This window comes from Poecilia reticulata, chromosome 15 (assembly GCF_904066995.2).
Source record: "Poecilia reticulata chromosome 15, P_reticulata-male-v2, whole genome shotgun sequence".
In the NCBI taxonomy this organism is placed as follows: Eukaryota; Metazoa; Chordata; class Actinopteri; order Cyprinodontiformes; family Poeciliidae; genus Poecilia; species Poecilia reticulata.
In genome coordinates, this window is record NC_088844.1 from 26,664,573 (window position 1) to 26,690,698 (window position 26,126).

Consider the following 26,126-nt stretch of genomic DNA (forward strand, 5'->3'; position numbering starts at 1 on the left):
TGGGCCGGTGCTTTTACACAGGAAACCGTGCTCTCGCTGCACCGCAGTGTGACACAGGGAGCGTTGAGGGAAAAGCAGCTCAACAGGACCAGCTAAAATAAAACAAGCAAAAGAAAAAAAATAAGAAAAGTCAGGAGAAACATGGCAACCTCAGGGGATTCAAGCTGTGAAAGGGGACAGAGCGAGGTGAGAAATGCATGATGCTGGAGGAAAAAGGAAGGAAGGACAGCTGTGCTAAGTGTTTCACTGCTGGCCAGGAGGGAAAGAGCTGCAAATGTCAGAGTGATTGTAGTGAAACTCCCAGCAGTTTAAAGTGAAGGATTTTTAGATCATGTATGTCCTTTTTTATATTGTGGTAAAATACTGATAAACATTATGTTAAAGATAACCAAATTTCATCACAATAAAACCTTAAGATGGGACATGGATGATGAAATCTAGAGTCAAAGTGAAGAACTGGTTTGCAGTGGGAATAGCAGAAAGTTTCTCTAATATGCTGAAAAAATGTCATAATAAAAAGTTGCTTTTAATCAAGTTGATGGATGTTAATAACTTATAGATATATTAATAACGTATTGTTATATAAATAACTTCACCCGTTATTGTAAATAGCTTGGTCGAGTAACAACTCTGTTAATAATCTCTTGTCTTTTCCATTTTAAGGGTATTTAGTCTCCCTTTCAGTTTTTTTTAACCAATTTTGGCAATTAAAAGTTGCTAAACATCTTGGACAAATGAAAAAAATATCCCTTTAAACCATGCGGATCGTTGTAGGTTTCTAAAACGACAATAAGATGGTTTAATAAAAATATTAATGTATTTTAAGGCTTTTTGCACATCATTACCAGAGATGCCATGACCTGTAGAGGGCGCTGTGTCTGGCTGAATGCAGTTATTTCTGAAGGAAAAGATGAAAAGTGAAGGCCTCCAGATACGATGCGTCACGGCTGCATTATGTCATCCGTCGCAGCGTCTTTCCACGCCTAATAATTACAGATCAAATTAGCAGTATAACATCTCTGTGGTAACATATTGATAAATTCTTAATGTGGCTGATATGAATAATGTGATTTGCTTGTTACCGTTATATAATTAGGATCAATTTGGTACTTCTGTGTTCTTAGTTTATTAATGTGCTGTAAAAAATTACATTTTGCTTTGAATTTTATACAATTTGCTAACACGCCATGGGATTCATTTCTCATTCATTTAATGTTTTTATCTTTACTTTTTAATTTCTTTTTATTTCTCTTTCTCACCGTTTCCGTTTTAATGCTTCCTTAAAATCTCTTTCTCACTATTTATTCAATGTCACATGCTGTTTTTATTTTAATTATGTGAAGCACTTTGAAATGCCTGGCTGCTGAAATGTGCTATACAAATAAAATTTGATTGATTGATTCAATGCATCTCATACTTTTCATGTTCTGTGGTAAGAACGAGAGCCTTTGATGAGTTTATCACTATCATCTCTTCAAATGTAAATATAAATATGGATTCTAATAAGGGGGAAAAAAAACGTTATTCTTTTTTCTTCAGGATCACCACTACTGTGGCGTGCAACATGGATCTGACGAAGTACCCAATGGACAAGCAGACCTGCACGTTACAACTAGAGAGCTGTAAGGACTCTTCACTCTTTGTTAAGAAAACTTGAGCCATGCTCCTTGAGGCAGGGGCAGAGAGTTGGTGGGTGGGTGTGATTTCAAGTGAATGTGATCAAAACGAGGGATCAAACGCATCACTTTCTCTCATCTTCTACATCGCTTGCAAAAGCAAGTGCAGTCTTTGCCCATGTGTGTGCAAAAAAAACAAAAAAAAAAACCACTGATGTCACAGTGCATCAGAAGCTGGGACATTTTAGGTGAAAATGGAATAATCTGTTGTGTTTGGCACTGGAACAGCCGACTCGGATTAAAAAAAAAAAAAAAAAAAACACAAAGCCAGAGGGTTGTGCTTGAAAATGATCTACTTTGTTAGTGAAGAGTTGCTGAGTAGAAAAAGTACACGCTGCACACTTTCTGTGAAGCTTTAGGAAGCCTTTAAACTTTGACAGAGCGTAAGGCTTTTATATTACTTTAACACGGATAAAGCACAAACAGCGTCTGTCCTGCCACACCTTCGCTGCCTTGCAGTGAAAGCGTTCTCTCACTTTGCCCTGTTTCAAACACAGACCTCAATGTATTTCACTCAGGCTTTCTGTGACAGACCAAAGAACAACATAATCCTCCATAAGTGGAACCATCAGTAGACACGGTTTTGAAACTTCTACAAGTGTGGGATGCATTTCTGTGTTCGGCTCCGCTTTGTGCTGATAGCCCCACATGTCAGACGGAGCTTCCCCGTCCTCCGCCTTAGAGATAAGGCGAGGAGGGAGCTCAGTGTAGAGCTGCTTCGTCTCTGCACCAAGCATAGCATGGCGCTGTGGGGCTGCTGTGCATAAACTGAAATATGCATAATTTGTAATTTATGCATTTTGCATGAGAGCCAGAAAGTTGTGTATTCATCTCATATGAAAACACCTTCTTTCATGTTTTGGTGTGAAATAAGCACAGAAACTCCAGAACAAAAACGAAAGTCATGTAATAAGTTGTATTGTTATCTGCAGTGAAATGTGTCCTGAACCAACACAGGCTGAAAAGCCACGAAGCCATTACTTCAGCTGGATTAAAGTTTGCCAATGTGCTCAGGCATAAATTATTTTCTTTGGGTGTACCATCATGCAACCTATGATCCAACTTATACAGTTCAAAAAGCAATTCTACCTCATATTTGTGAAACATCTGTAAACTTCTGAATTTGAAGAAAGTTTTATTCTGCAAAAACACAAATTCTTACCAAGTATTTTTGGTCTGGTTTGCAGTTCAATTATCTTAGCACATGAGTATATTTTCAGTCAGTCATTTCTTAATATTGATGGAAAACTGTTAGTTCTAAATGTCTTGTTATGAGTGGAGTAATCTGCCTGTGGAACTGGCACTTTTTTCAATGTTAATTACTTAAAACAAGCTCTTAAATCTTGCTGAAAAGTTACTAGCAAGTTAGTTTATTATTTTTCAGGTGTGCAAATATACTTGGTAAAATTTTGCAGAATAACAATTCTGGAAAAAAAAAATCTTCCTCTTATTATTCTAGCATTTACCAAAATAAAAAAAATCAAATGTGTTACCCTAACATTTATAAAAGGAAGAGTTTGGTCTAATTATATTTGTCCGTATATTAGATATGTTTTTTTTATGTGGGGTCATGAAGTAAAGAGAACCTGAAATAAAAAAGTTATGATTGAAAGAAGGTTTATTTTTTTGGTGACATGGTGGATATAACATGTTTTACATCTTCCTCCACTTTCTATTCCCAGCTTGCTTTAGTTTATTTTATTTTTTTTTCTGTAAGATGACAGCCAGCCAGGCTAGGCTCAGTCTGATCCCAAACCCTCAGCTCCACACAAAACCTTTACCTCAAGCTCCAGGGCCACTTAGCTGACAGAAAGACATTTAAAGGATAAAGTCAGGTAACTGAGAGGTGGGTTCTTCCTCTGGACCCTCAATAATTCTTGGCTAAATATCTCTTTCTTATCTTTTCCTCCCTCAGTTCTGTTTCTATCCCTTCCTGATGTTCAGCTTCTGTTGTGTATCACATCCTGTCCTCCTCTAGCTGTCCCGGTGTCTCTTTATGAAAATGTATATCCAAGGATTTATTTCTTTTAAAGCCGTGCCAGAACTGGATCCTCTGCGCAGGAGGAAGCTTTAAAGGCAGTGCTGTTGTGGGAGTGTGTGGGGTGTTTAAATTAGGATGCAGTAAAATATTTAGTGCTTCTTGGCAGCAACAGACATAAAAAAAAAGTGCTATTCTTTTGTAGAGCTTGAAATAAAACGTCGGTGCTGGATGCCACCTTTTGCAAAGTCTTTTGTTAGAACGTGGAACTGAAGGGCCGACTTTTCCATGCCAATGTTTAACTTCCTGTGTCGCGGCAGTGCTGCAGGTCAGAAAACTGATCGGTTCTTCCTTTAAGAGCCTCGGTTAGAGACAAAACTGTGATTTGTTGAAGGCATCAAAGTCACCCGTATCCCTCATTTAACTGCTCATCAGTCCATGACTTCAGATTAAGTGAGGTGAAGATTCTCGCCACACTTGAAATGCTGAGGAACCAGGTTCATTAACAGACCAACTGGCTTCGGCTTCATCTTCTTATATGGGTTGGTTCAGGGTGAACGGGGAGAAATGAAGCATAATTTCTGACAGGAGATTACAGGGGTCCACACTACACTTCTTACTCTCTAACTCCCTCTGCAGATACATTTGGAAAATGCATCTGAGACTTTTAACCTCATTAAATGAGCAGGTCTGGATTTTAGAACTGAAAATCAACCACATGATGATTCCTATAACCTTACAATATTGGACTCATATGCTGCTACAGTAAACCCTTTCACACACGACTATTTTCTTTGATCATAAGATTTTTTCAGGCCTTCTTTGTACAATAATTAATTAGGTTATCTCAGTTCTCCAGGGCGCCGTGTTGCATGCACGCTTTGTCTGTCGAGGGAAGAGTGATGCTCCTCACCAGGATCTTGTTGGACTGTTTTGCTATCTTCTTTGATTAAGTGAAGGAACAGAAGTACAGTCACTTGCATGAGCATCCCTTTGAACGTTTTCACATCACAACCACTAACTCCAATGCTTGTATGTTATTTAAATTTCAGGAAAGAGATCATCACAATGTAATTCACAATTGTAAAGTAGAAGAAAAAGTGCACATTATATTTAAAGAACTAAAAAACAAAAAAACTGAAAAGTGTGGCATGCATGTCTATTCTATACCCCACGATTCAGTGCTTGCAGAAACATATTAAAGGGTATTTCTCTGCTTTGCATTTCTAGAGACTAAACTTTTTTCTTACTTGTCTTTACAAAAAAAGCTGAAACTGAGTCAGATTGGAATCAGTGTTGCAATAATTTGCATAACATTTTAAGTCACGTTTTGGTCTGAACTTTGACTAGGACATTCTGAAACATGAATATCATTTCATCTAAATCATTCCAGTGCAGTTTAGGATTATTGAAATGTAAACTTCCACCTGACCAGCTGCTAATGTAAGACGTGATGTTGCTTTAAAAGTTTTTAAAAACACAGCTTGTGTTTTCTGTCACATAGCTTCCAAAAAGTCCAGTTGTAATGTGACAAAATGGCTTGATGGGTCTCCGTCACATGGCTGATCACTTGCATGAAATTCTGCAGCAAATGAAAACATTTAAGCACCAATTAAGTATGTTTTGAACTCTTATGGATTCACTTTTAAATGTTAAACGGAGGTCTGCTGTTTCAGCACTTCACTTTGCTTCCCTCGAACGTCTTTCTTGTTGCAGATATTTAGCATTATGCCCAGTTTGCCAGGCCCCAGCTGTGAAGCTCCATTCCTAAACAACCGAGTCTTAATAAGATCAGAACATTGCACAGCTATTAGCCATTAACATCCCCTGCTGTTTCTCTCATTGCCACTTCAAGCTTTAGCAAAGGAGACATCAGTTATTCGGATGCTGCAAAATCCACAGCTGTAGCACTGATTTAATGCTCATGTCTGCATGTTTATGGGTTTGTTCCACGTTTCAAAAGGAACTCCAGTTATTTAGGTGCATATAAACAAATTCTTCCACATTACAAAGTGCAAACCAACATATTTATTTATTTATTTATGTGAATTTGTGGAACAAGTCATCAGAAAGGAAAGGAAAGAGACATTTGATGATGTAATATTCCAGCTCAGACATAACAACACAGGTACCCTATAAATAAAATGAAGAAACACATTGTTGCCAAAGAGATGAACAATAAAGTCATAAAACAAAGAATAAAAACAAGGGATAAAAAAAATGGTCTGACTATATTCTATAGAACAAACCTGAAAGAAAAGATTTCATCTCTCTGCTCTTTTTCAGGGGGCTACAACATCAACGATGTCATGTTTTACTGGACCCGAGGAAATGAGTCTGTCAGCGGCTTGGACACGCTGCAGCTGGCTCAGTACACCGTGGAGGACCACTACACTTCTGTCTCAGAAGCTGTCTACGAAACGGGTGAGAATGAAGACTAAATGTCTGACTAATGTTTGAGTTTGGCTTAAAAGAAGTGCCTTATCTTTGACTATTTTGAATTATGTCACTTAGGTAAGTTTATGCCACTTCTGCTAAACTCAACTGTGCTGAAAATTGGCATCTACATTCTTTCTTTTATGGCTGTTTCTTAATTTTTCTCTCTTCCCTTGAAGGCCATTACCCGAGGCTGGTTTTCCACTTCGAGCTGAAAAGGAGCATTCTCTATTTCATCCTGGAGACGTATGTCCCCTCCAGCCTGCTGGTGGTCCTCTCATGGGTGTCCTTCTGGATTTCCTTATCCTCTGTTCCGGCTCGTATTTGCATAGGTATTCATCAAATCTGACTCAAGAATATTTTTCTATTCTGTCTGTCATTTTTTCCCCCAAAACATTGGAGAAAATGACTTTATTCTCAGGGCTGCACAGTGGCGCAGTTGGTAGAGCTGTTGCCTTGCAGCAAGAAGGTTCTGGGTTCGATTCCCAGCCCCGGTCTTTCTGCATGGAGTTTGCATGTTCTCCCTGAGCATGGTGGGTTTTCTCCGGGTACTCCGGTTTCCTCCCATTCCAAAAACATGACTGTCAGGTTAATTGGTCTGTCTAAATTGCCCCTAGGTGTGAGTGTGTGTGCATGGTTGTGTGTCTCTGTGTTGCCCTGCGACAGACTGGCGACCTGTCCAGGGTGACCCCGCCTCTCGCCCGGCACGCCAGCTGGAGATAGGCACCAGCACCCCTCCCGACCCCACTGAGGGACAAGGGTGAAAGACAATGGATGGATGGATGGACTTTATTCTCAAAAAATCTTTCATGAGATTTTGAACTGTTGTTTTTTTAACTAACTTATGACAAAAAATGTGATGAGGAACTTCTTTGAGCCCCCATCGTTCAGGAGTTTGTGAATCACGTTGCAGGTTAAGTGGCCTACGATTCTAGACATGCAACTTTTTTAAACTCTGGGTGTTGCAGCTCCTCTTCAGACGGTCCACGGCCCAGTGGCTGGATGGATGAATTTCAGACGCAATCAGGTCAAATCTTGGTTTAAGTTTGAGCTCAAAGATCTCTCTAAATTGATTCTGTTTGAGCTAAGCATTGCAACCCTGAAACCCACCTGACTGCTCTCATTCTAACCTTTAAAAGCTGACAGAATATTAATCATGACAGTCAGCTGAATCTTTCATGATGTCTGTGTTTGGTCCTCGTTCCCAGTGAATCGTTGGTGTTATATTTTAGATGATCTCATTCGATTTCCTTTACTGTAGTCATGCTATTTGAAATTTTACGGCGCTGTAAAAAAGAAACATTACACAAGGTTTATTTTTTTTCTGGTTATTGAACATGATCCAGATGAACAGCTGAAGGTTGGGGAAGTGGGCTGGTTCCATCACAATCAAGCCAGTTTTCAATCCGTCTTGCTTGTTTGCTATAATGAGCTAAATTATCTGTTTAATGTTTCGTCCACTGACCACCTTAATTCTCTTCAACACTTTGTAAACTGTCCAATTTGCAGAGTTTAGAAAATTAAACTATAATTACCATAATCCTTTCATGATTGAGTGTTGACTAGACACTGTAGATTATCTCTATGCGATCATGAGAAAATGTATTATAGACGCCATCGCTTTCTGCCACTCCGTCATAAACATTTCATCAGTATAAATAGATAATTAAAAATTTAAAATTAAACTTTTATAAATGAATTTGAGTTTACTTATTCAGGAACATTAACTGCATAAAACTCCAATGTACCAGATTTAGCCCCTGGCTTTTTTTTTCTTCTTACATTTGACTGAAACTTTTACAGTGTTGGTGTTAAATTTATTGCATATTTTGAAAAGAGAAACCACACACCAGTAGACTTCGCCTTTCCAGGATTTTTTTTTTTTTTTCGGGAAATGCAAATTCTAGAGCAAACCAGAAAAAAAAAACATTGTGTAGACATTTTTCCGGATAAATCTATACTCATTGCTTTTAGAATAAATCTAATAAATGTGGAAAGAGTAAGGACAGTTAGTACTTTCAGATGCGATACTAAGTGGTTTTCAGAAACGTTCAGACCAACGTTTTAGTCATTAAAAGAGAATTTATTTAGTTTTGGCTGTTAGAGTTTTTGTGGTTTGAATCAACCATTGAACATGTTTGTCACATATCTCTACAGACCAATGCTGGTTTTATTGTTTGACAGGAGTGACCACAGTCCTGACTATGACCACCCTGATGATGGGAGCGCGGACGTCGCTGCCCAACGCCAACTGCTTCATCAAGGCCATTGACGTCTACTTGGGAATCTGCTTCAGCTTCATCTTTGGGGCGCTTATTGAGTACGCTGTGGCCCACTTCTGCACGCTAACCCATGCTGACGCTCACATGTTGATGGTGAGACTCTGCTGTACATTTAAAAGCATTGTTGTTAATGTTCAATATCATACAACACCGTCTACAGTTACTGGCACTAAATAACTTTTAATTTCACGTTTTGAAGCAGTGGTGAGAAATATTTCCCACATTAAAAAATAATTGGGACAAAATTAAAATAGCAATAACTTTGCTGTTTCTTTTTGCACAATCTTTCGACATCATCCAGACTACTGGGTCGTCACTTGCACTCTAGTATTTTCAGCGCACCATCACCTTGAGATGATGGTGGAAACATGGTAATTGGTAATTGGCCCAACTGAACAGTGATTTGCTCAGAAACTATCTTCATCTGACTTTACCGAAGCATTTAGGAAGCTCAAGAAACATTCTTTTTGTTGTACGTTTGAAAGGTTGAAAGACTTTTACACATCTTTACTGCGCTAATAAATGTGAAAGATGGTGTAGCTCTCATCATCCTAGTCATTCTGTTTGCCTTAATGATTATCATCTTTGTTGTAATAATCATGTTTATCGAGTTTCTAATCCATCTGACCTTTGTCCTGCAGTACGGCCACCACATGCACGACATGGACGACGAAATGAACGGCATCGTCACCACCATTTCCGCTCACTCCAGCAGAGCCAAGAGACGCAAGGAGCCCGCCGTCACCTCGCCGCCGGCGCCTGCCTCTGCAGAACTCAGCGTCAGCCCCTCCAGCCCTTCAGGCAGTGAGCCCAAGCCTGAAGTGTCCCCTCCAGAACCCACCAACTGGTGCCTCACCGCTCTTGCCACACTGCGCAAAATCCTCCGCTTTATAAGCTGCTGTCACATCGAAAACCCCCACCACATAGACAACTACTCCAGAGTCACCTTCCCCCTTTCTTTCGTCATTGTCAACCTGCTCTACTGGACATATTATCTGTACTTCTAGTATCGGCTTTAGAGCGGCAGTGTGTCTCTGAGAGTGTGAGGCAAAGAGTGTATGTAGACGAGAAGTGTATTTTACTGTATGTATGTACAGAAAGCATTGACAAGGTGTGTTCTGAGATGGGTTTATACCGTTTCTACATTTGGTTTCATAAGCAAAGTAGCAAACTCAAATGAGACCATTGTTTTTATTTATTTATTTAAAAATAGAATTGCAGCTTCATTTTGAATATTAAAACAGGTGCATCTCAATAAATTTGAATATTACTGATAGTTGAAATAGCAGTCCGGTGAAAAAAATCCCCATTTACAATATAGATGCTCAATAATTGGTTTCTGCTTGTTTGCATGAACTGCTGGATCAGTGTGGCACAGCATGGGAGCTGGTTGCCTTCAACTACTCTGATTGTTGGCTCCGGTGCCGTTTGTCTTCATAGGTTCTGTTAGGATTAGGTTAGGGTAGTTTGCTCGAAATCTAAATGAGGATCTCCATATTGTTTGTTAGCAAAGGGAAGCATAAAGAGCTCTAAATGTTGATTGTTGCGCTGACGTTAGGCCTGCTAAAACAAGGCGGAACAACAGCGGCAGATGCTGTTTCTTCCAAAATCAGTGGGAATTTCCACAGTCAGTTTTATGAAGAGCTCCACTAAAAAAAGGTTGCACCTTTTTCTACTTTACTTTTTTCCTTCCACACAACTTCCCAGTAATATACTAAGATACAGAACTCAACCAACTTGATAATAATGAATTTTTATTTCTTGCAAATTAGAAATATTTGCCTTGATTTTCAAGGCTGATATTTGTAAATTATAGCTATTTTTTTTCTGTCATTGGTCTGATGTAATATTCAAATTTCTGAGAAATTAAATTTGGAGTTTTCATTAGGTGCAATCAAAATGAACGGAAATGACCACTGCAGGTAATGACACAATATTACATGCAGGTTTTTAATGATATTTTAATTTACTTAGATTCACCTGTATACTTTCCATTCCTGTTTTTCTAAATAAATCAGTTATTTTGCTAAAACGAAACGGCCAGCTTTAATCAGAGAACATAGGGTCTGAACAGTTTTACCAAACCAGAAGTAAGAAAATGCTTTTGCTTTCCTTCTAGTTGGGATATATTCATTTTAAGATGCAGCTGTGATTTAAGGCTTTGTGACAGATTTCACAAGGGCTGTTATGTGAGAGCAAATTCCCACAGCACTTTGATTTTCTGCTGTGATGGACTGATCATCGATATTTTATAACTTTATCTTCTGTTTCCTGCAACATTTAGGAGGAAGTAGAGAAAAAAACAAATGGCAGTTGTGAGGTGAAAAAGACCCATCATGAAAAAAAGCTTTCTCCAAATGGATGATCGCTGGAAAAATCTTTTTCTCTGTCACTCTGAGTTTTTTTTTTAATTAAGCGGTAAGGTTCTGTTTTCTTGCATTTTTTGTTTTTTATTGAGAATATGAAGATATATAGTGGCCTTTAGTCATTTACAAACCAATTTTATCTCACTAATCATCATGCAAGTCTGAAGCCCTCTGTATCCACTCCCTATTAAGAAATTGCACAGTCTGAATTTTATGAATACAGTACATGTTATTAAATAACATGAAACACATAAAGTGTAAGAAATGGTTCATCCTAAAATACCAGAAGTATAAGAGAAATTATGTGGCATAGATGGTGAATAAATGTGCCAAACTGGAAAAAAGAAAAACACCAACAAACCCACTTCATATACAAATGGTACGGGATGTTTCTGGATTTTCTTTTAGATTCTGTCTCTCTCCATTCTCTGGAAATGGAAAAACTCTAAAAAAATGGAGGCGTCTCAAATACTTTTCCTCCCACTGTATATATCAAACCATTTGTGAAGTAGTAGCTAATCATAAAAAAATGTTTTTTTAGGGATATTTAATTATCATGGAACATGTTATTGTCAACACTGCCTGCTCATGTGATGCTGTGGTAAATTACAATCTTGTCTCCTGAGACTCGCCTTAAATTGAACTAGATTCTCCCACTGAGGGGGAAAAGGAAACATTATTCTCTTCATAATCAATTCTGTGGTACGAAATAAACCTGGCAAAGACAGAAAAACAAACTGTTATCACCGTATCATAAACTCTGGATGTAGATAGTTAAGCTTTTGCTAATTCACGCTGTGGAGTCGATGCCCACAGAGCTGGAGTAACAGATCAGACATGTGGATGTGCAGGACTGCCACACTTCAAACTACAGTCAGATACGTTATTTATGCAGTATTTCTCTCTGCGGCTTCAGCAATTGTTTCTCGCTGGGCTTTTGTAAAAACATAAAGTAGTAGGCAGACTTTGCGGAACGGGAATGAAATGGCCAAAATAAATAAAGAGGACGGAAGCCTCTGTGCACTGTGAAAAACAAAAGCAGAACAGCATGGCATTTCTAGGTTTTCATGATTCAACTTTTACAAAGAAGGGGGAAATCCCATTCCAGTAACTGCTAACATAACCATGAAGGGGCAGCAAGTGGCTATAACGTCTTTATTACATTTTAAAAGCCATAAAAAGGATTCTAAGTGTAGCCAGTGGTTGTGTTTTTGCAGCAACTTCACAGAAATAAACAATAGGAAATCATTGTGTCCACTGAACACACAACAAAGTGTAATGGTGACGGGGTCAGAACAAAATACTGGACAAAACCATTCAGGCATAACATTTTTGTCACTGTGTGGCCACAGTTGATGTGTTGCAAAGAGGGAAATGGGTAAACAGTAGGACCTGAGCTTATAGTGGCCTTGTGACTGGGTCAGAGCATCCAACATCCCTGTCTGCAGTGGTCAGTCTCTATGTAAAGTGGTCCAAGGCAGGAGAAGTTGTGACTCTGTGACAGGGTCATTCATGTACAGGCTGGCCTCTAGGTAGACTGGATTTATCCAACAGAAAAGACACTGCTGACCAAGTTGCTGATTAATTTAATACCAGTTCTGACAGAAGGGGGCAAAAATACACAGACCGACCCTCATGGTGTGTTGCCCTGCTGACTCCTGTCCAGTGCTGAAATAACCAACAATCTGATTAATTAAATTGTCTTTCACCACCCATGAATGGCCCGGTGAGTAAGTGTTGGCCATCTGGGGAACACAAAGCACCAGGAAGCCAAAAGAAGGCAAATTACATTAGCATGATAATGACAATGTTCTGCTGCAAAACGTCTTGGTGGATGTTACTTTGACGCCACCCACCCAAGCATTGTTATACACCCATCTGTGGAAGCAGTGCAGTTGTCTGAATGTACCTTCTCTGTTTGAGGAACACAACAACGTGTTGAGGTGTTGACTTGGCCTTCAAACCTCCCAAATCTAAATCCAATGGACTGACATGAATCCATGAAGTTGCAGCTAACAGGAAATAGAGGACAAGATGCTGCAGCACCTTCAGCGCTCCAGAGGAGCCCGAAGAAAAGGGGAACCAGTCCAGTATTTATTTGGCTGGTGATCATAATGATATGCTTGATCTTGTTGTCTTTGAAAGAAGAACAATTTTATCATTCTGTTAGGGAGCATAAAATATACTATTTTTATTTTTTTACTTTATCTGTGTTTACTTGTGACATTTATCTTTGGGCTTTCAGTTTTCCCTCTGACTAAGTCATGATGTGGTGACCTCCACCACATCATAATCTGGACAGCAGGTGTAAAAATATAACACACCCGATTTAACAATGCCTTGGTTTGTTTGCTCGCAGGAATTTGAGCCAAAGAAGATGCTTTCATTATTGTTGGTTTTCCCTTTAGTGTCAAATGCTTAAAGTGCTTTGCTGAAAAGAATCTACCTGATTGTTTCTGTAGTCACTAGAGAATACATAACAAACCGCATGTTGTAGGCGAGCAGATGAAAACACTCACATCAGGATTCAGTTGAACTAAGGAGATGCATGTTTATTTCTTGCCGTTTACTCAGTATTACTGTGAAAAACTGAAGGTTGGTGAATTAAAACCACAGTTCATTTTTAAAGAACTAGTTTTGGGTTTGTCATGGAGAGCTAAACTGTCAATGTACAGTCAATGACCTGCTTTAGCTCCGTGGTTTTATATCCGTTTCACTATCTACAGACAAACATTTCAATTCTCTCTTCTGCCTGATGTTTGATGAAAAGTAGGATCTTTTTAGTTTGTATTTTCCTTTCTGCATGGTTTTAGGTGTACTTTTTTTTCCTTCTACATTCTTTTATTTTGTCTAACGTACAGAATTAGTCACTGTAAAAAGCTAATTGTGAGGACTGGGTTGGTAGAGTGCTCATTGCCAAACACGAGATTTAAAATTCAGAAAATTTAAATTTGGTCAAATTTTTCAGGCCCTCCCACCAAACTGTGAGCGACATCTTCTCTGTGGATGTTGGAAAACATTTACTTTTTATATTTATTATCATTATTATTGCTTTGCTAAGCTAGGTAAGCTTAACATATGCATGTAAATGTGGAGCCAAAGAGCCACAGCACCAAGAACACCGATCCCTCGCCGCAGCGGATCCAGTCATGTTTTAGAAACAAGAACATTGTTTTGGACGGACACGATGCTGGAGGACGTCAGTGGAGGGATATGTTTAAAGGAAAATGGAAAACAGAGACCTTTCATGGCCCAGTGTGGGGGATCTGTCAGTTATAAACCACCAACTGAGGGGACAACTTTACTTCACGGGACATTTTCTTGTCAAATGTATTTATACACAGTTGTAACATCCAGTTGCTTTATCTGCTGTAAATAAACAATACCACTATGCATGTTTATCTGGTGTATGAATGTGAATAATAGCAATAAAAAGGTTTAATGTGTTATTTGTTGATGCTTTGCCAATTTTGTTTGAAGAGCTGAAGAACCGACTGATCCTTCAAAACAGATGGAGATACACCTTGTATTGTTAACAAAGGGACATTAAAAGACTGGTAATAAACATTACTGCTTTGTTAATACTTTTATCGGCGAGGAGATAAGAAAAGAAAATCCATTATTGTGCACGTCTGCTTAGAAACAAATAAAAACAGGATGGATATTTAGTTCAGATCCTGACGAGGTGAAAGAACAATCGTTAAACAAGTGATCAGTGATACATTTATTGTTGTTTTTCCTGAATATCGCTCAATTCCAAATGCAAAGTGAGGAAGTGTCAGTACATCCCATCCCATGCTAGGAGAGACAAACACTGATGCTCGTCTCAAAGTAACCACTGGGCGAACAGACCGACTGGTGGAAAAGATTTCTGCTTGCTGAGAGGCGGAGAAAACGGAACATGTGAAAACAAGCAGCTGCCTCTGACCCACTGCGGGCCCTCTGTCTTCCTCAGTCTTCCTCTGTCTTCCTCAGTCTTCCTCAGTCTTCCTCTGTCTTCCTCAGTCTTCCTCAGTCTTCCTCTGTCTTCCTCAGTCTTCCTCAGTCTTCCTCAGTCTTCCTCTGTCTTCCTCAGTCTTCCTCTGTCTTCCTCTGTCTTCCTCAGTCTTCCTCAGTCTTCCTCTGTCTTCCTCAGTCTTCCTCAGTCTTCCTCTGTCTTCCTCTGTCTTCCTCAGTCTTCCTCTGTCTTCCTCTGTCTTCCTCTGTCTTCCTCTGTCTTCCTCAGTCTTCCTCAGTCTTCCTCTGTCTTCCTCAGTCTTCCTCAGTCTTCCTCTGTCTTCCTCAGTCTTCCTCTGTCTTCCTCTGTCTTCCTCTGTCTTCCTCAGTCTTCCTCTGTCTTCCTCTGTCTTCCTCTGTCTTCCTCTGTCTTCCTGAGTCTTCCTCAGTCTTCCTCTGTCTTCCTCAGTCTTCCTCAGTCTTCCTCAGTCTTCCTCTGTCTTCCTCTGTCTTCCTCTGCCTTCCTCTGTCTTTCTCAGTCTTCCTCAGTCTTCCTCAGTCTTCCTCTGTCTTCCTCAGTCTTCCTCAGTCTTCCTCAGTCTTCATCTGTCTTCATCTGTCTTCCTCTGTCTTCCTCAGTCTTCCTCAGTCTTCCTCTGTCTTCCTCTGTCTTCCTCTGTCTTCCTCTGTCTTCCTCTGTCTTCCTCTGTCTTCCTCAGTCTTCCTCAGTCTTCCTCAGTCTTCCTCAGTCTTCCTGAGTCTTCCTCTGTCTTCCTCTGTCTTCCTCTGTCTTCCTCTGCCTTCCTCAGTCTTCCTCAGTCTTCCTCTGTCTTCCTCAGTCTTCCTCTGTCTTCCTCTGCCTTCCTCTGTCTTCCTCAGTCTTCCTCTGTCTTCCTCTGTCTTCCTCTGTCTTCCTCTGTCTTCCTCTGTCTTCCTCTGTCTTCCTCTGTCTTCCTCTGTCTTCCTCAGTCTTCCTCTGTCTTCCTCTGTCTTCCTCTGTCTTCCTCTGTCTTCCTCTGTCTTCCTCTGTCTTCCTCTGTCTTCCTCTGTCTTCCTCTGTCTTCCTCTGTCTTCCTCTGTCTTCCTCTGTCTTCCTCAGTCTTCCTATGTCTTCCTCAGTCTTCCTATGTCTTCCTATGTCTTCCTCTGTCTTCCTGTCCTGATTGGACGGTTGTAGTGCTGGAAGCGAATGAACAAGATGTGGTTCCGAAACATTAAATTCCTAATCATTCTCTCTCCTTCCTTATTTTCCCTCTTCCTCAAAATAATGTTAGGTGTTAGAATATTAGGCTATAAAATCTGTTCTTAAAAACTATGAGAGATCCTTAACTTTGTGATTTAACTTTTAATCAGTTGAGATAATAATTTGAAACCTTGATTCACTTTTCATAAAACCTCCTCTTTACCTTTGTTTTGTCGTCTTTCAGGCCTTTTCTGTCAGAAAGTATTTGGACAAAAAGATATTAAAATAAACATAATCCTTGATTATACTATTAATTCCTCTGTTCTGTCCTCATACATACATGAAGTGTCATTTCTTTAAGCAATACTAAATGAATCATAATTTCATGCGTTCATCACCTAAAGCAGCTTTATATTGCAGGTTTGTGGGCAAGTTAGTTGGAAAGAGTAATTAGTTACTGATTACTTCCCCCAAGAAAATGATCTGGTTACTTTAATAATTATTAATTTTCTAAAGTAATTAGTTATTTAATTACTCAATTAAAAAATTATGCACAACCTGAATATACATTGCTTTCTGCATATTCAATCATTTACAATATAATCAAATTAAATCGTCTCTTTTTAAAACTTGATTTGTTTCATTTTTTTAACTTTATGCATCACCAAAAATTCTTTTTACACAACTTTATTAAATATTTACATCTGTTCTCTACGTATTCCACTATATTTTAATGTCTTTCTGACAATTCCTCTGTTTAAAATAAAATATTTTTTGTGTTTAAACTCCTTCATTCAAATAGATGTAAAATACAGCAATGAAATGAAATCATTTAAATCAAAGTCTCTCCTGAATGCAATCAGGATTTTTAACATTTACATCTTTAACAAGGTAAATGACAATGATATATGTGATTGTCTTGAGACGCTCATATACAAAACTACAGTTTCAAAATGCAGAGAAGTAACAGTAATATAATTACCTTTTACTTACTTTACTTATTACTTAAAAAAAGGAATTGGATTACAGTAATGCAATTAATTTAAATTCAAATCAATGTGCATATTAACAAAAATCCACTTTACAAGTGAAATATGTCAAATAATAATGAAATCAATACAAAAAAACTGACTCAAAATCAGTTTCATCCTGATTTACAATAAAATATAGCCAAATGGTAAGTTTCCCTGGTTAGCATAATAAATATAAATGCTGTTCATGTTGATTTTATCTTTGCTCAACGCTTTGGAAGGTAAAACGTAATCAGAATAGCTTTAAAACTGACCAACCAGCTAATTTCCGAAGTGAGTTGTGTTCAAACAAGATTGAAGGAAGGAAGGACAAACTGATTCAGTCGTGAATCAGTTTGTTTTCGTCGCTGCTGTTTGAGCAGCAGAGTCCCAGTGGGAGGGTCTGTGTGGGTCTCAATTCCCTGAAGCTTTGGAGCAGAAGAAGAGATGATCTAAGATCCCAACTCCTCAGACACACACTCACACAAAAACACACACTGAATTAGTTTTAATGGGAGAGCTGTGCAAGATGCTTTCATTTAAGGATATATCAGGTCACTTTGCTCTGCCAGGCAGCAGCAGATCGCAGATTTCTCCTTTTAATGATTTCATTACCCAGCTGTATCCAGAGGATAAACTAGAGAGGGAAAAAAAGGGTTTATGGGCCTCAAAAAAACTCTTGCATTACTTGTTTTGTTCTTTATTCCTTGGTTTGCCTTACCAGAATTTTTAGCATATCTACAGCTAATGCACACATGACTTTTTATCTCATTGATTGACATTAAAGGTCGTATTTAGTTTTTCAAATACATGAGGATCCTCCTGAGCTTTTTCACATCCAAACTTTGAAGTATGTGGATAGCAGCTTGATGTTCTGTGAGTGTTTTGCTGATATAGAGATTGATTTATTTCATTAAAAAGATCATTCAGTGGAAATACTGAAGAAATATCCTCAGAAATCAGCAGAGTTTGGACACGACTGTGTTTTCTGACTGAAAAATGACTTACAGCCAAATTTATTACAAAAGGGCTTAAGCACAATGAAGTAAATGTTCTGGACCTTAATCTCAGTTCCATAAAAAATTAGGACAAAGCTGTAAAAATGTTCCCTACAAACCACCCTGGATATTATTTTACAACCTAATTCTGCTTCAAACGTCGTTAATCTTTCTCCCTGGCCTTTCTGTTGTATTTTTGGTCTTCATGATGCTTTTTATTCACTAATGTCCTCAACAAATCTCATCAAAATTAACAGAAACAAATAATTGACATAGCTCAATTATTGTTTCACATTTTGAGTTAAAATGTTGAGATAAAACTAACTTTTTCATATTTTCTAATTTAATGACACTCACCTGTATGTTGCTATTTGTGTTGCCATATTACAGTGGTGATTTTGTTGCGTCACAAACCATTTTACAACAGCTCACACTGATTGATCCCTTCAAGGTAACATCAGGTTCCTTTAAACCCCAGCGGGGCAATGACATGTGCTGCTCTGTGTTGCCACAAGATGGCAGTATGGAATCAAGGAAGCGCCGCTGACTGCACTGCAGTGCAAAGAGCTGCACGGCGCAAAGAGCTGCACGGTGCGCCACGCATCACACGTTGATCCACTGAGACACAGATCATCAAAAAACAAACAAAAACTGATGACACTGATGATATTTTTGATATCTTGAGATGTAAAAACGGTTATTCTCTGTCTTATAGTGACACCCCAGAAAAAATGTCTCCCAGAACAGGAACATTTAGTTTTTAATATAACTTAGAGACTGTGGAGTACTTACTCATTACTTTTACACATTTAGAGCACACTTAGAAAGTCCAGAGAATACTTATACTCATTTAGCAACAGGGATTAAAACTGGGAACCCAGAAAATCTACCTTAGCAGCTACTTTTTAGACTCTTATTCTTCCAACCCAGAAAATGAATTAGACCAGATGATACTTCCTTATACTTATCTACCGACCCTGGATATGAGTATCTAGTTTATTTACTTTGGATTAACATTATTATATTTTTCTTCTTTTGCTCTTTCCTTTGTTTTTTTAATTTTGTTTGTATTTCCTTTTAATTCCTGTAAAGCACTTCGTATTGCCTTGTTGCTGAAAATGTGCTACATAAATAAAATTACCTTTACCTAAAGTTGCAGGGACAAAAGGGATTCTGAAGCCAATATTGTGAATGCAAATCTAGTAAAAATTTAAAAATAAAAATGAGAAGATTGTTTAGATTAGCTTATGTACTTAGGCTAAGCATTTTTTAAATGTTATGTGTGACATGAAATGAAAGTGTAGCAATAATAGAGAGTATATAATAAAGCTACTGGCGTTATATAGAAGCATTAAGAATAATTCACATTATGGATGTTCAGATTCGAAGTCCTGTATCATTAGTGCAATCTATGAGGATTTTTTTCTTTTCAGAAATCTTTGTTCAAATCTGAATTACAGTCATTAAATCTGAACTACAGTATCGTTCGCTTTTACTTGACCTCTTTTTCGATTTGTTTAAAAAAATTAAATCTGCCAAACTATAGAGATTTCAGATCAGAATTGCATGATAGACCATTTCTCTTGATAATTCTTCAAAACAGGAAAGACCAGAGAGCATGCCATTTAATTGACGTCAAAAGGTAGCTGGGGGGCATCAAGGACTTGCTAAATGTAGCAAAAAATACATTTGCAGTCACAGAAAATATGTAGGAAAATGTGTTTTAATGCTAACAAAAGAAAAGATGAGGGAAATATCGAACCTTTTGGTTTTTACCCATGAATGATACATGATGATAGCAGCGTTGGGGTTTGTTTTCTTTAACTAGCGCCTTAACTAAAGTGGAGGGAATAAAACAAAAGAGAAATAAAAAATAGACTTCAGATATTACAACATCCCAAAGCATTTATCCAAATGAACTAAAGAATGATGGCATGACCAGAGAAATAAAGTTTGCAATCTTGAGTTCAGACCTGAATCTCATCAACTGAATGGAGGTCATAAAAATGGTTGAATTTTCTATATTACAAAAATCCAACACATGAACAGCAATGTGCAGACTATCCAGCTGCTTATTGGCAATTTAATTGCTAAGAAATAGAGCTACGTTTACAGAATAGAAACTAAGCATCTGGAGACAAATTCACTAAATGCTCCTTACAAAGACAGATGCAGTTTAAAGGTTGAAATTAGTCATTTGACCCATTAGTTTGTATATCAATACACATTTTATGAACGATACTACTAAAACGCTATGATAGGTGGCCAATTTGCATGAGATGTAGAATAATTAGTGCAATCAAGACTTTTTGTTTCACACTGGAACAGAGAAAGAATGCAGTGAAAATCGCACACAGTATAATGTTTAACATAGGTTTACTATCACAAAACAGAATAAAATAAAACAGCATAGCTGCAAAGGTTCAGGGAAAGAAAGTTGTCCAAGTGCATACCCGCAAACCATTCTGTGCGGCAGCACTTGAACTAAATGCAATTTTATGCACCTCTTAGCAGCCATTCTGTGTCAATCAGCCTTCCTTGTAATTTGCACATTTGGGCCAATGGGACAATATACTGCAAATTGAATTTCAAATCAAACCTTTTAAGCGCGTTCATTTAGCTCGCTATGTTGAAAATACTCGCCAATTTTTATCACGAGCGCCACCGCTCTCCAAACCTTGGTTTTCTCATTATCGCCTGGTTCAGATTCAACTTCACCGTTTGCTTTACAAATTGAAGTAGACCACATTTTTTTCACACCAGGCTCTGACTAATCAGAGTATAAAGCACAGGTGTTACTAATCATATTAACCATATGTCTGTTCTATTCAGCCTGCCACTACAGCATGACAGTGAGCCAGCATGTGTTAAACCTGCAGCTGCTGAAAGGACTGAAATCATCCTTCAGTTTATTAATTTCAACAGCGCTTTTCACATTGTGATAAGAAGAGAAAAATGTCTGTGGAAAAGCACAGCTGCTGGTTCACTGCACCTGCACAGGGTGACGGGTGAATATGGTCACTTACTCTGTTCAGCTTTGACATCTGCACTCCCACCAGAGGACGACCATGTGATCAGTTGTCTGGTTGTGTGTGATCTGAGGAACCAGCAAACAGCTTCCACCAGCTTACTGTGAGTGAAGACATCAAAACGGCATCATTCAACTTTTTTACAAGCTGCTAAATTCTTATAACTTTATAGTTAATTCTGTGGAGAAAAAAAATACTTCAGTTACTCTAAAACACATGGATTCTGAGCACAGTTGGCTCATGTTTAGACCCTGTGCTGCTGCTTCACAAGAGTCGAGAAAAAGTTTGAAAAGTTAACCTCGGCTCAAAAAGAATCATCAGCGCTGCAAACAGTCGTGCAGATGTTGTGGTGCGCCTGAAAAGAGGCAAAACTAACTTACAAGGAATGTTTTAAGTCAAATATTCCTTATATTTCAGTTATAATAAAACATTTTCCTTATGTTATAAGCAGTGATGTGCGGTGAGGTTCACTGCTGGTGAGGCACTGACTTACGATTACAGACACCATGCTTGTGCCTGTGCGGAAATTTCGCACAGGCAAACAACGCTGCGGGACAAAAAGACTAAACTTTTACATGTCATCCATAGCCGCGTTAACTCAGTGAAACTTAGAAATGGAGGTATTAATTTCGTGCTATGATCCACAGCAAAGCAAAGGGAAAGAGCGAGAAAGCACTTTCTTGCTCTGCATCAGCCAAGCTACACGCAGACTCGTTGCCATAGCAACTGACAACAATGCCGCTCCATTTTTTAGGATTTAACACCAAAAAAACTAGATTAGCTACCGCTTCTACTTTACTGAATTACTTAGCCATACAAACTGTAGCCCACAAAACGCACATTTCATTATTATACATCTTATTGCTATCTTACCTTATCAATGAAATCCATGCACCGCTAATTCTGCACAAAAATATCCGTTCATCCAAAGCCAAGTTTATCCTCGGCGTGTCTTCTCTACTCCGTTTAAATATCATCAAACTGTCTTGAAGTAAAACTTTCAGCTCCGGTGTTGGTCTTCCTTTAGTTATCATCTCCTGCTTCAATTGAAAATCCACTTTAGAAAACTGTTTAAGTGTAGAAATGTAGTCTTTCATGTTGACGTCGGAAGAGAAGAGAAAACAAATATATCGCTGTACTTTAATTATCTGCTGTATGGCTAGCTCCATGGCTAGCTCACTGTGTCTTACTCTGCATTTGTGCAGTCACAATTTCTGGGATCATGAGCGCCCCCAGCGGTGAGGCAAGAGAACTGCCTGCCTCACCTCGAGTCTGTTCTCTGCCGTTTCTTATCGCTCCTCCGCACACAAAACATGATACACACAAAGTTGGTGACAAAAAACACTTTACATTATATACATAAGCTAAATTATGGAAAATCAGTCCATATATTAAATGTTTTTTAGCTATTTTATTGCCGGCGTACAGACAGTATGAGCATGCTGTCATTTAATGGCAGCCAGTGCAGTTAGCGAGAGGTTGCGCAATTCCAGGTGAGGCTCAGCTCGCTGCTGCCTCACCGGCTTCGCTTCTGAGCATTTGAATGGGAAAATGCGAAAATCCAGCGATTTTCAAGAAAAAGCTTAACCAATTCTGACTAGTTAAGTAAAAAATAGGTACTTTGTAGTACAAACCATCCATCCATCCATTTTCTTTCACCCTTGTCCCTCAGTGGGGTCGGGAGGGTTGCTGGTGCCTATCTCCAGCTAGCGTGCCGGGCGAGGGGCGGGGTACACCCTGGACAGGTCGCCAGCCTGTCACAGGGCAACACAGAGACACACAGGACACACAACCATGCACACACACACTCACACCTAGGGGCAATTTAGACAGACCAATTAACCTGACAGTCATGTTTTTGGACTGTGGGAGGAAACCGGAGTACCCGGAGAAAACCCACGCATGCACAGGGAGAACATGCAAACTCCATGCAGAAAGACCGGGGCCGGGAATCGAACCCAGAACCTTCTTGCTGCAAGGCAACAGCTCTACTAGCCGGCTGCGCCACTGTGCAGCCGGCTAGTACAAACCACAGAGTGAAAATAACAATATAAATTATTTTATTACTATTTTATTATTATATTTATTAATAATATATTTATGTATTAATAATATATTTTATTATTATTATTTTTCCATGATGACACCTGCCTCCCCTGACCGCACGTCACTGATGGATGTATATATATATATATATCTTAGAGATGTGCCAATCAGGTTTTTTCCTGCCGATACCGATCACCCATGAGGGCCTATCACCAATACTCGATACCGATCACAAAATTATTTATTTTTTTATCATAAACACTACCGGTTACATTATGTGGAAAAAGGAACCATAAATTCTTTGTTTCTGAGCATTTGAATGGGAAAATAAGAAAATCCAGCGATTTTGAGGAAGAAATCACCAGAATTGGTTAAGCTAAATAAAAAATAGGTACTTTGTAGTACAAACCACAGGGTGAAAGTAGCAATATAAATTATTTTATTATTGTATATTATTTTTCCATGATGACAGCCGCATGACACCGCATGACATTGGAACACCGCATTGTTCCAATGTCAAATAATTCAACATTGGAACAAGTTGTTTTTCATCAATATTAAGGAATGTTCTACTTAAACTAAGCTTGGTAGAGCAAGTAATGCTTGTTTTGTCTTACTTCAAGAAGTATAGTTAGATATTTGCACTGAACTTTGAATGATTCTGTGCAGATCTCACTCACATTTGAAGAGTTGTACAGAGTTATTTCACCAGACTGTTGATGGTGATGTACTTAAAACAAATTAAATTTTCACTGATCAAAAAAAAATGTATGCAGACAAATTAAAATAGTCTTCAAATTAAAAACTTAACACTAACAAGTCATGTTTTATTGCTTTCATTTCAATTAGATATATCGCACTGTGAAAAATACTCCATTAGATGCAAGAAGAATAGACTGCACCCATTTATTAATTCATTAAAGAAGAGGGTTTTAAAAAGCAAAATAAAAAGAATTTAGGACTCATATCATGTCCTGGTAGCCTTGAATACAATTAAAATGATCTACATATTTTTTTCCCATATGAAAATCAGGTAATTAGGTTTCATTGAAAGTTTGTGTGTTGGTTTGTTTTTACAATAGAATTGTTTTGTGGCCCACAGCTACTTTTAGCTTGACAGAAAAAATGTGATCGCCTCTGATTTAGCAGGCCGTCGCTGGCGGCTGTCTTCCTGATATACTCCAGGATTCTGGCTGTTTCATCCTGCATAGCGGCGCTGATGCTGACTCATCATTTTCAAGTCCTTGACCTCCTGCGCTCGTTTGGCATACTTTCTCAAGATAAAACCCTTGAAGCACAGTGAAGAGTCCCTTTGTTTCGATATCAAGGCTTGTGTCTCCTCCCTTGGCCAGGCTGGAAGAGTAGAGGGGGATTTGAATGGCAGAGCGAATGTAGTGACGGCTCGGACCCTTTTTAAGGGCATGTCTTACCGTCAGTAAGGTTTCCTTGGAAGGCTAGCGACACCAGAGCAGACGATGCAGATGAGCCTAAGGCTACTATTTAAGCAACCAGGCAAATCACCTTCCTCACAGGTTCATCTTTTGAATAGAAAAAAAATGTCTGCTGTAATTTGTGAAGGTGCCCCTCTACTTTTTGTCATGACAATTGTCTTTTTTTTTCTTTTTTCATCAAACAGCACATTTTATTTATTTTTTGATGGGCACACATCCAAAAAGTAATACCAGAGTGAACATTTTGTAAGTCACGATGTGGCTAATATCCAGATGACTCCATGCTGTCTGAGGGAGGAAAAGCACAGAAGCTGAGGTGGTTGTCATGGCACCTTCAATTATTTTGTTTCACACAATCAGCCAGTACAGATGGGGCTCTTTAACACATCTTATCAAATGTGCTTTTTCATCTTGCTACAGAAAATGAACTTCTCACTAAATGTGTCTTTCCCCCCCTCTCTCTCTGTCTTTTTCTGTCTCACACAGACACACACAAGTTTGTTTTTCTAGGCCTATTATTACTTTATTAAATCAAACCTCCAGCTGCTGCTGGCGTTCTCACTAAAACCAGGAAGATGGAGCACATCAGAGCATCAGAGCCCAGTTCTAAAGTCTGTCCTGCTCCATGTAGCTCAGAGAACAGATTAAGATGCTGCTGTTGGTTTATAGATCACTGATCGGCTTAGCACCACAATACATTCAAGATCTGTTGTTATTGTATCAACCTTCCAGTTCACTCAGGTCTCTGGTTCTAGTCTTCGGAATCTTGAACAAACTTCCAGAAAACTGCAAAACAGCTGAAACACTGAGTTCCTTTAATCAAGATAAAAAACCAATTTGTTTTGAGTTGGCCTTAATTAATAATAACTGGAACATAGGCAAGATGTGATGTGATTTTTTGTTTGTTTGCTGTTATTTTTCATCTTGTCAAGTAGATTGAACTGACTCGAAATGTGTTTTACAAATAAAGTTGACTTATTGACTTTCCTTATTTCTTTGGACCTGTGAGCAAACATGACCAAATTAGAAGTACAGGCTGAGTATCTGCATCTCTGAACTGTTCTGTCTGTGATGTCTGCTGGCTTTGTCTGACTGCAAACCTTTCTTCCTCTGCAGACCTGCATCCAAGCCTCTCGGGAGCTGGCTGGGCGGCAAAACCAGAAGCTTTCAGCTTTGGGAACATAAAGGTTTTTAAAGTCGCTGCGGTATCCACAGTAACAAGCAGTACTAATTTCAAAGCTAGTTGCACAGTCAGCTTTGACCCTTGAATCTGCAGTCAGAGGATGCCCAGCATCACTACCTTATTAAAACAATTTCTCTCTCCCAGTCGGCCTGCTTTGTTGTTTACAGTTTTGTTCTCTCAGAAGTAACCCTGTAACATGGAGGAGGAGTCCAAGCCAGCATCCGTGTATTTATGACGCTTGTTCTCCATAATGTGCCTGTCTCGCTCTGGGTGCATGTATTCTTTTGTGTGTGAGCTCTGTCAGAGCTCATGATGAGTCATAGCTCAGGCTGGAGCCTCTGCAACACAGCAGGGAGTTTAGGATATAGAGCAGATCCAGTGTTTCACCAACAGAGAGACGGGGAGACGCTCACACACAGGTTTGACAGGATGACTCTGCATTTATTAAGCGTGTGCAAAGGCATTCGGTTGTGCACATCAAGGTTGTGTGGATAAATAATCTTTTTAAAGGAGCAGTATTATATAAAAAAAAAAGACTTTCTGAACTTTACA

At 38.8% G+C, this 26,126-nt stretch overlaps 1 protein-coding gene and 1 long non-coding RNA gene across 3 annotated transcripts in view; one reads left to right on the top strand and one right to left on the bottom strand.

The window, feature by feature from the left end:
- LOC103477081 (gamma-aminobutyric acid receptor subunit pi) overlaps positions 1 to 14,187 on the top strand; it is a 65,674-nt gene extending 51,487 nt beyond the window's left edge. Inside the window, exons 6-10 of the mRNA XM_008429973.3 lie at positions 1,540 to 1,622; positions 5,941 to 6,078; positions 6,270 to 6,422; positions 8,275 to 8,465; positions 9,014 to 14,187. Of these exons, the coding sequence (XP_008428195.3) occupies positions 1,540 to 1,622; positions 5,941 to 6,078; positions 6,270 to 6,422; positions 8,275 to 8,465; positions 9,014 to 9,379 (931 nt within the window). The 3' untranslated portion in view covers positions 9,380 to 14,187. The remainder of the gene's footprint in view (positions 1 to 1,539; positions 1,623 to 5,940; positions 6,079 to 6,269; positions 6,423 to 8,274; positions 8,466 to 9,013) is intronic.
- Positions 8 to 22,215, bottom strand: LOC145555064 (uncharacterized). 2 transcript variants are annotated; one of them, XR_014091133.1, is made up of 4 exons: positions 21,768 to 22,215; positions 20,892 to 20,995; positions 19,628 to 19,701; positions 8 to 92 (listed from the first exon to the last, which is right to left on the bottom strand). It is a non-coding gene; the product is annotated as an uncharacterized LOC145555064 (long non-coding RNA). The 2 variants fall into 2 exon arrangements; XR_014091132.1 differs by lacking the exon at positions 8 to 92 and adding an exon at positions 8,389 to 8,476.
- Positions 22,216 to 26,126: the final 3,911 nt, after the last annotated feature.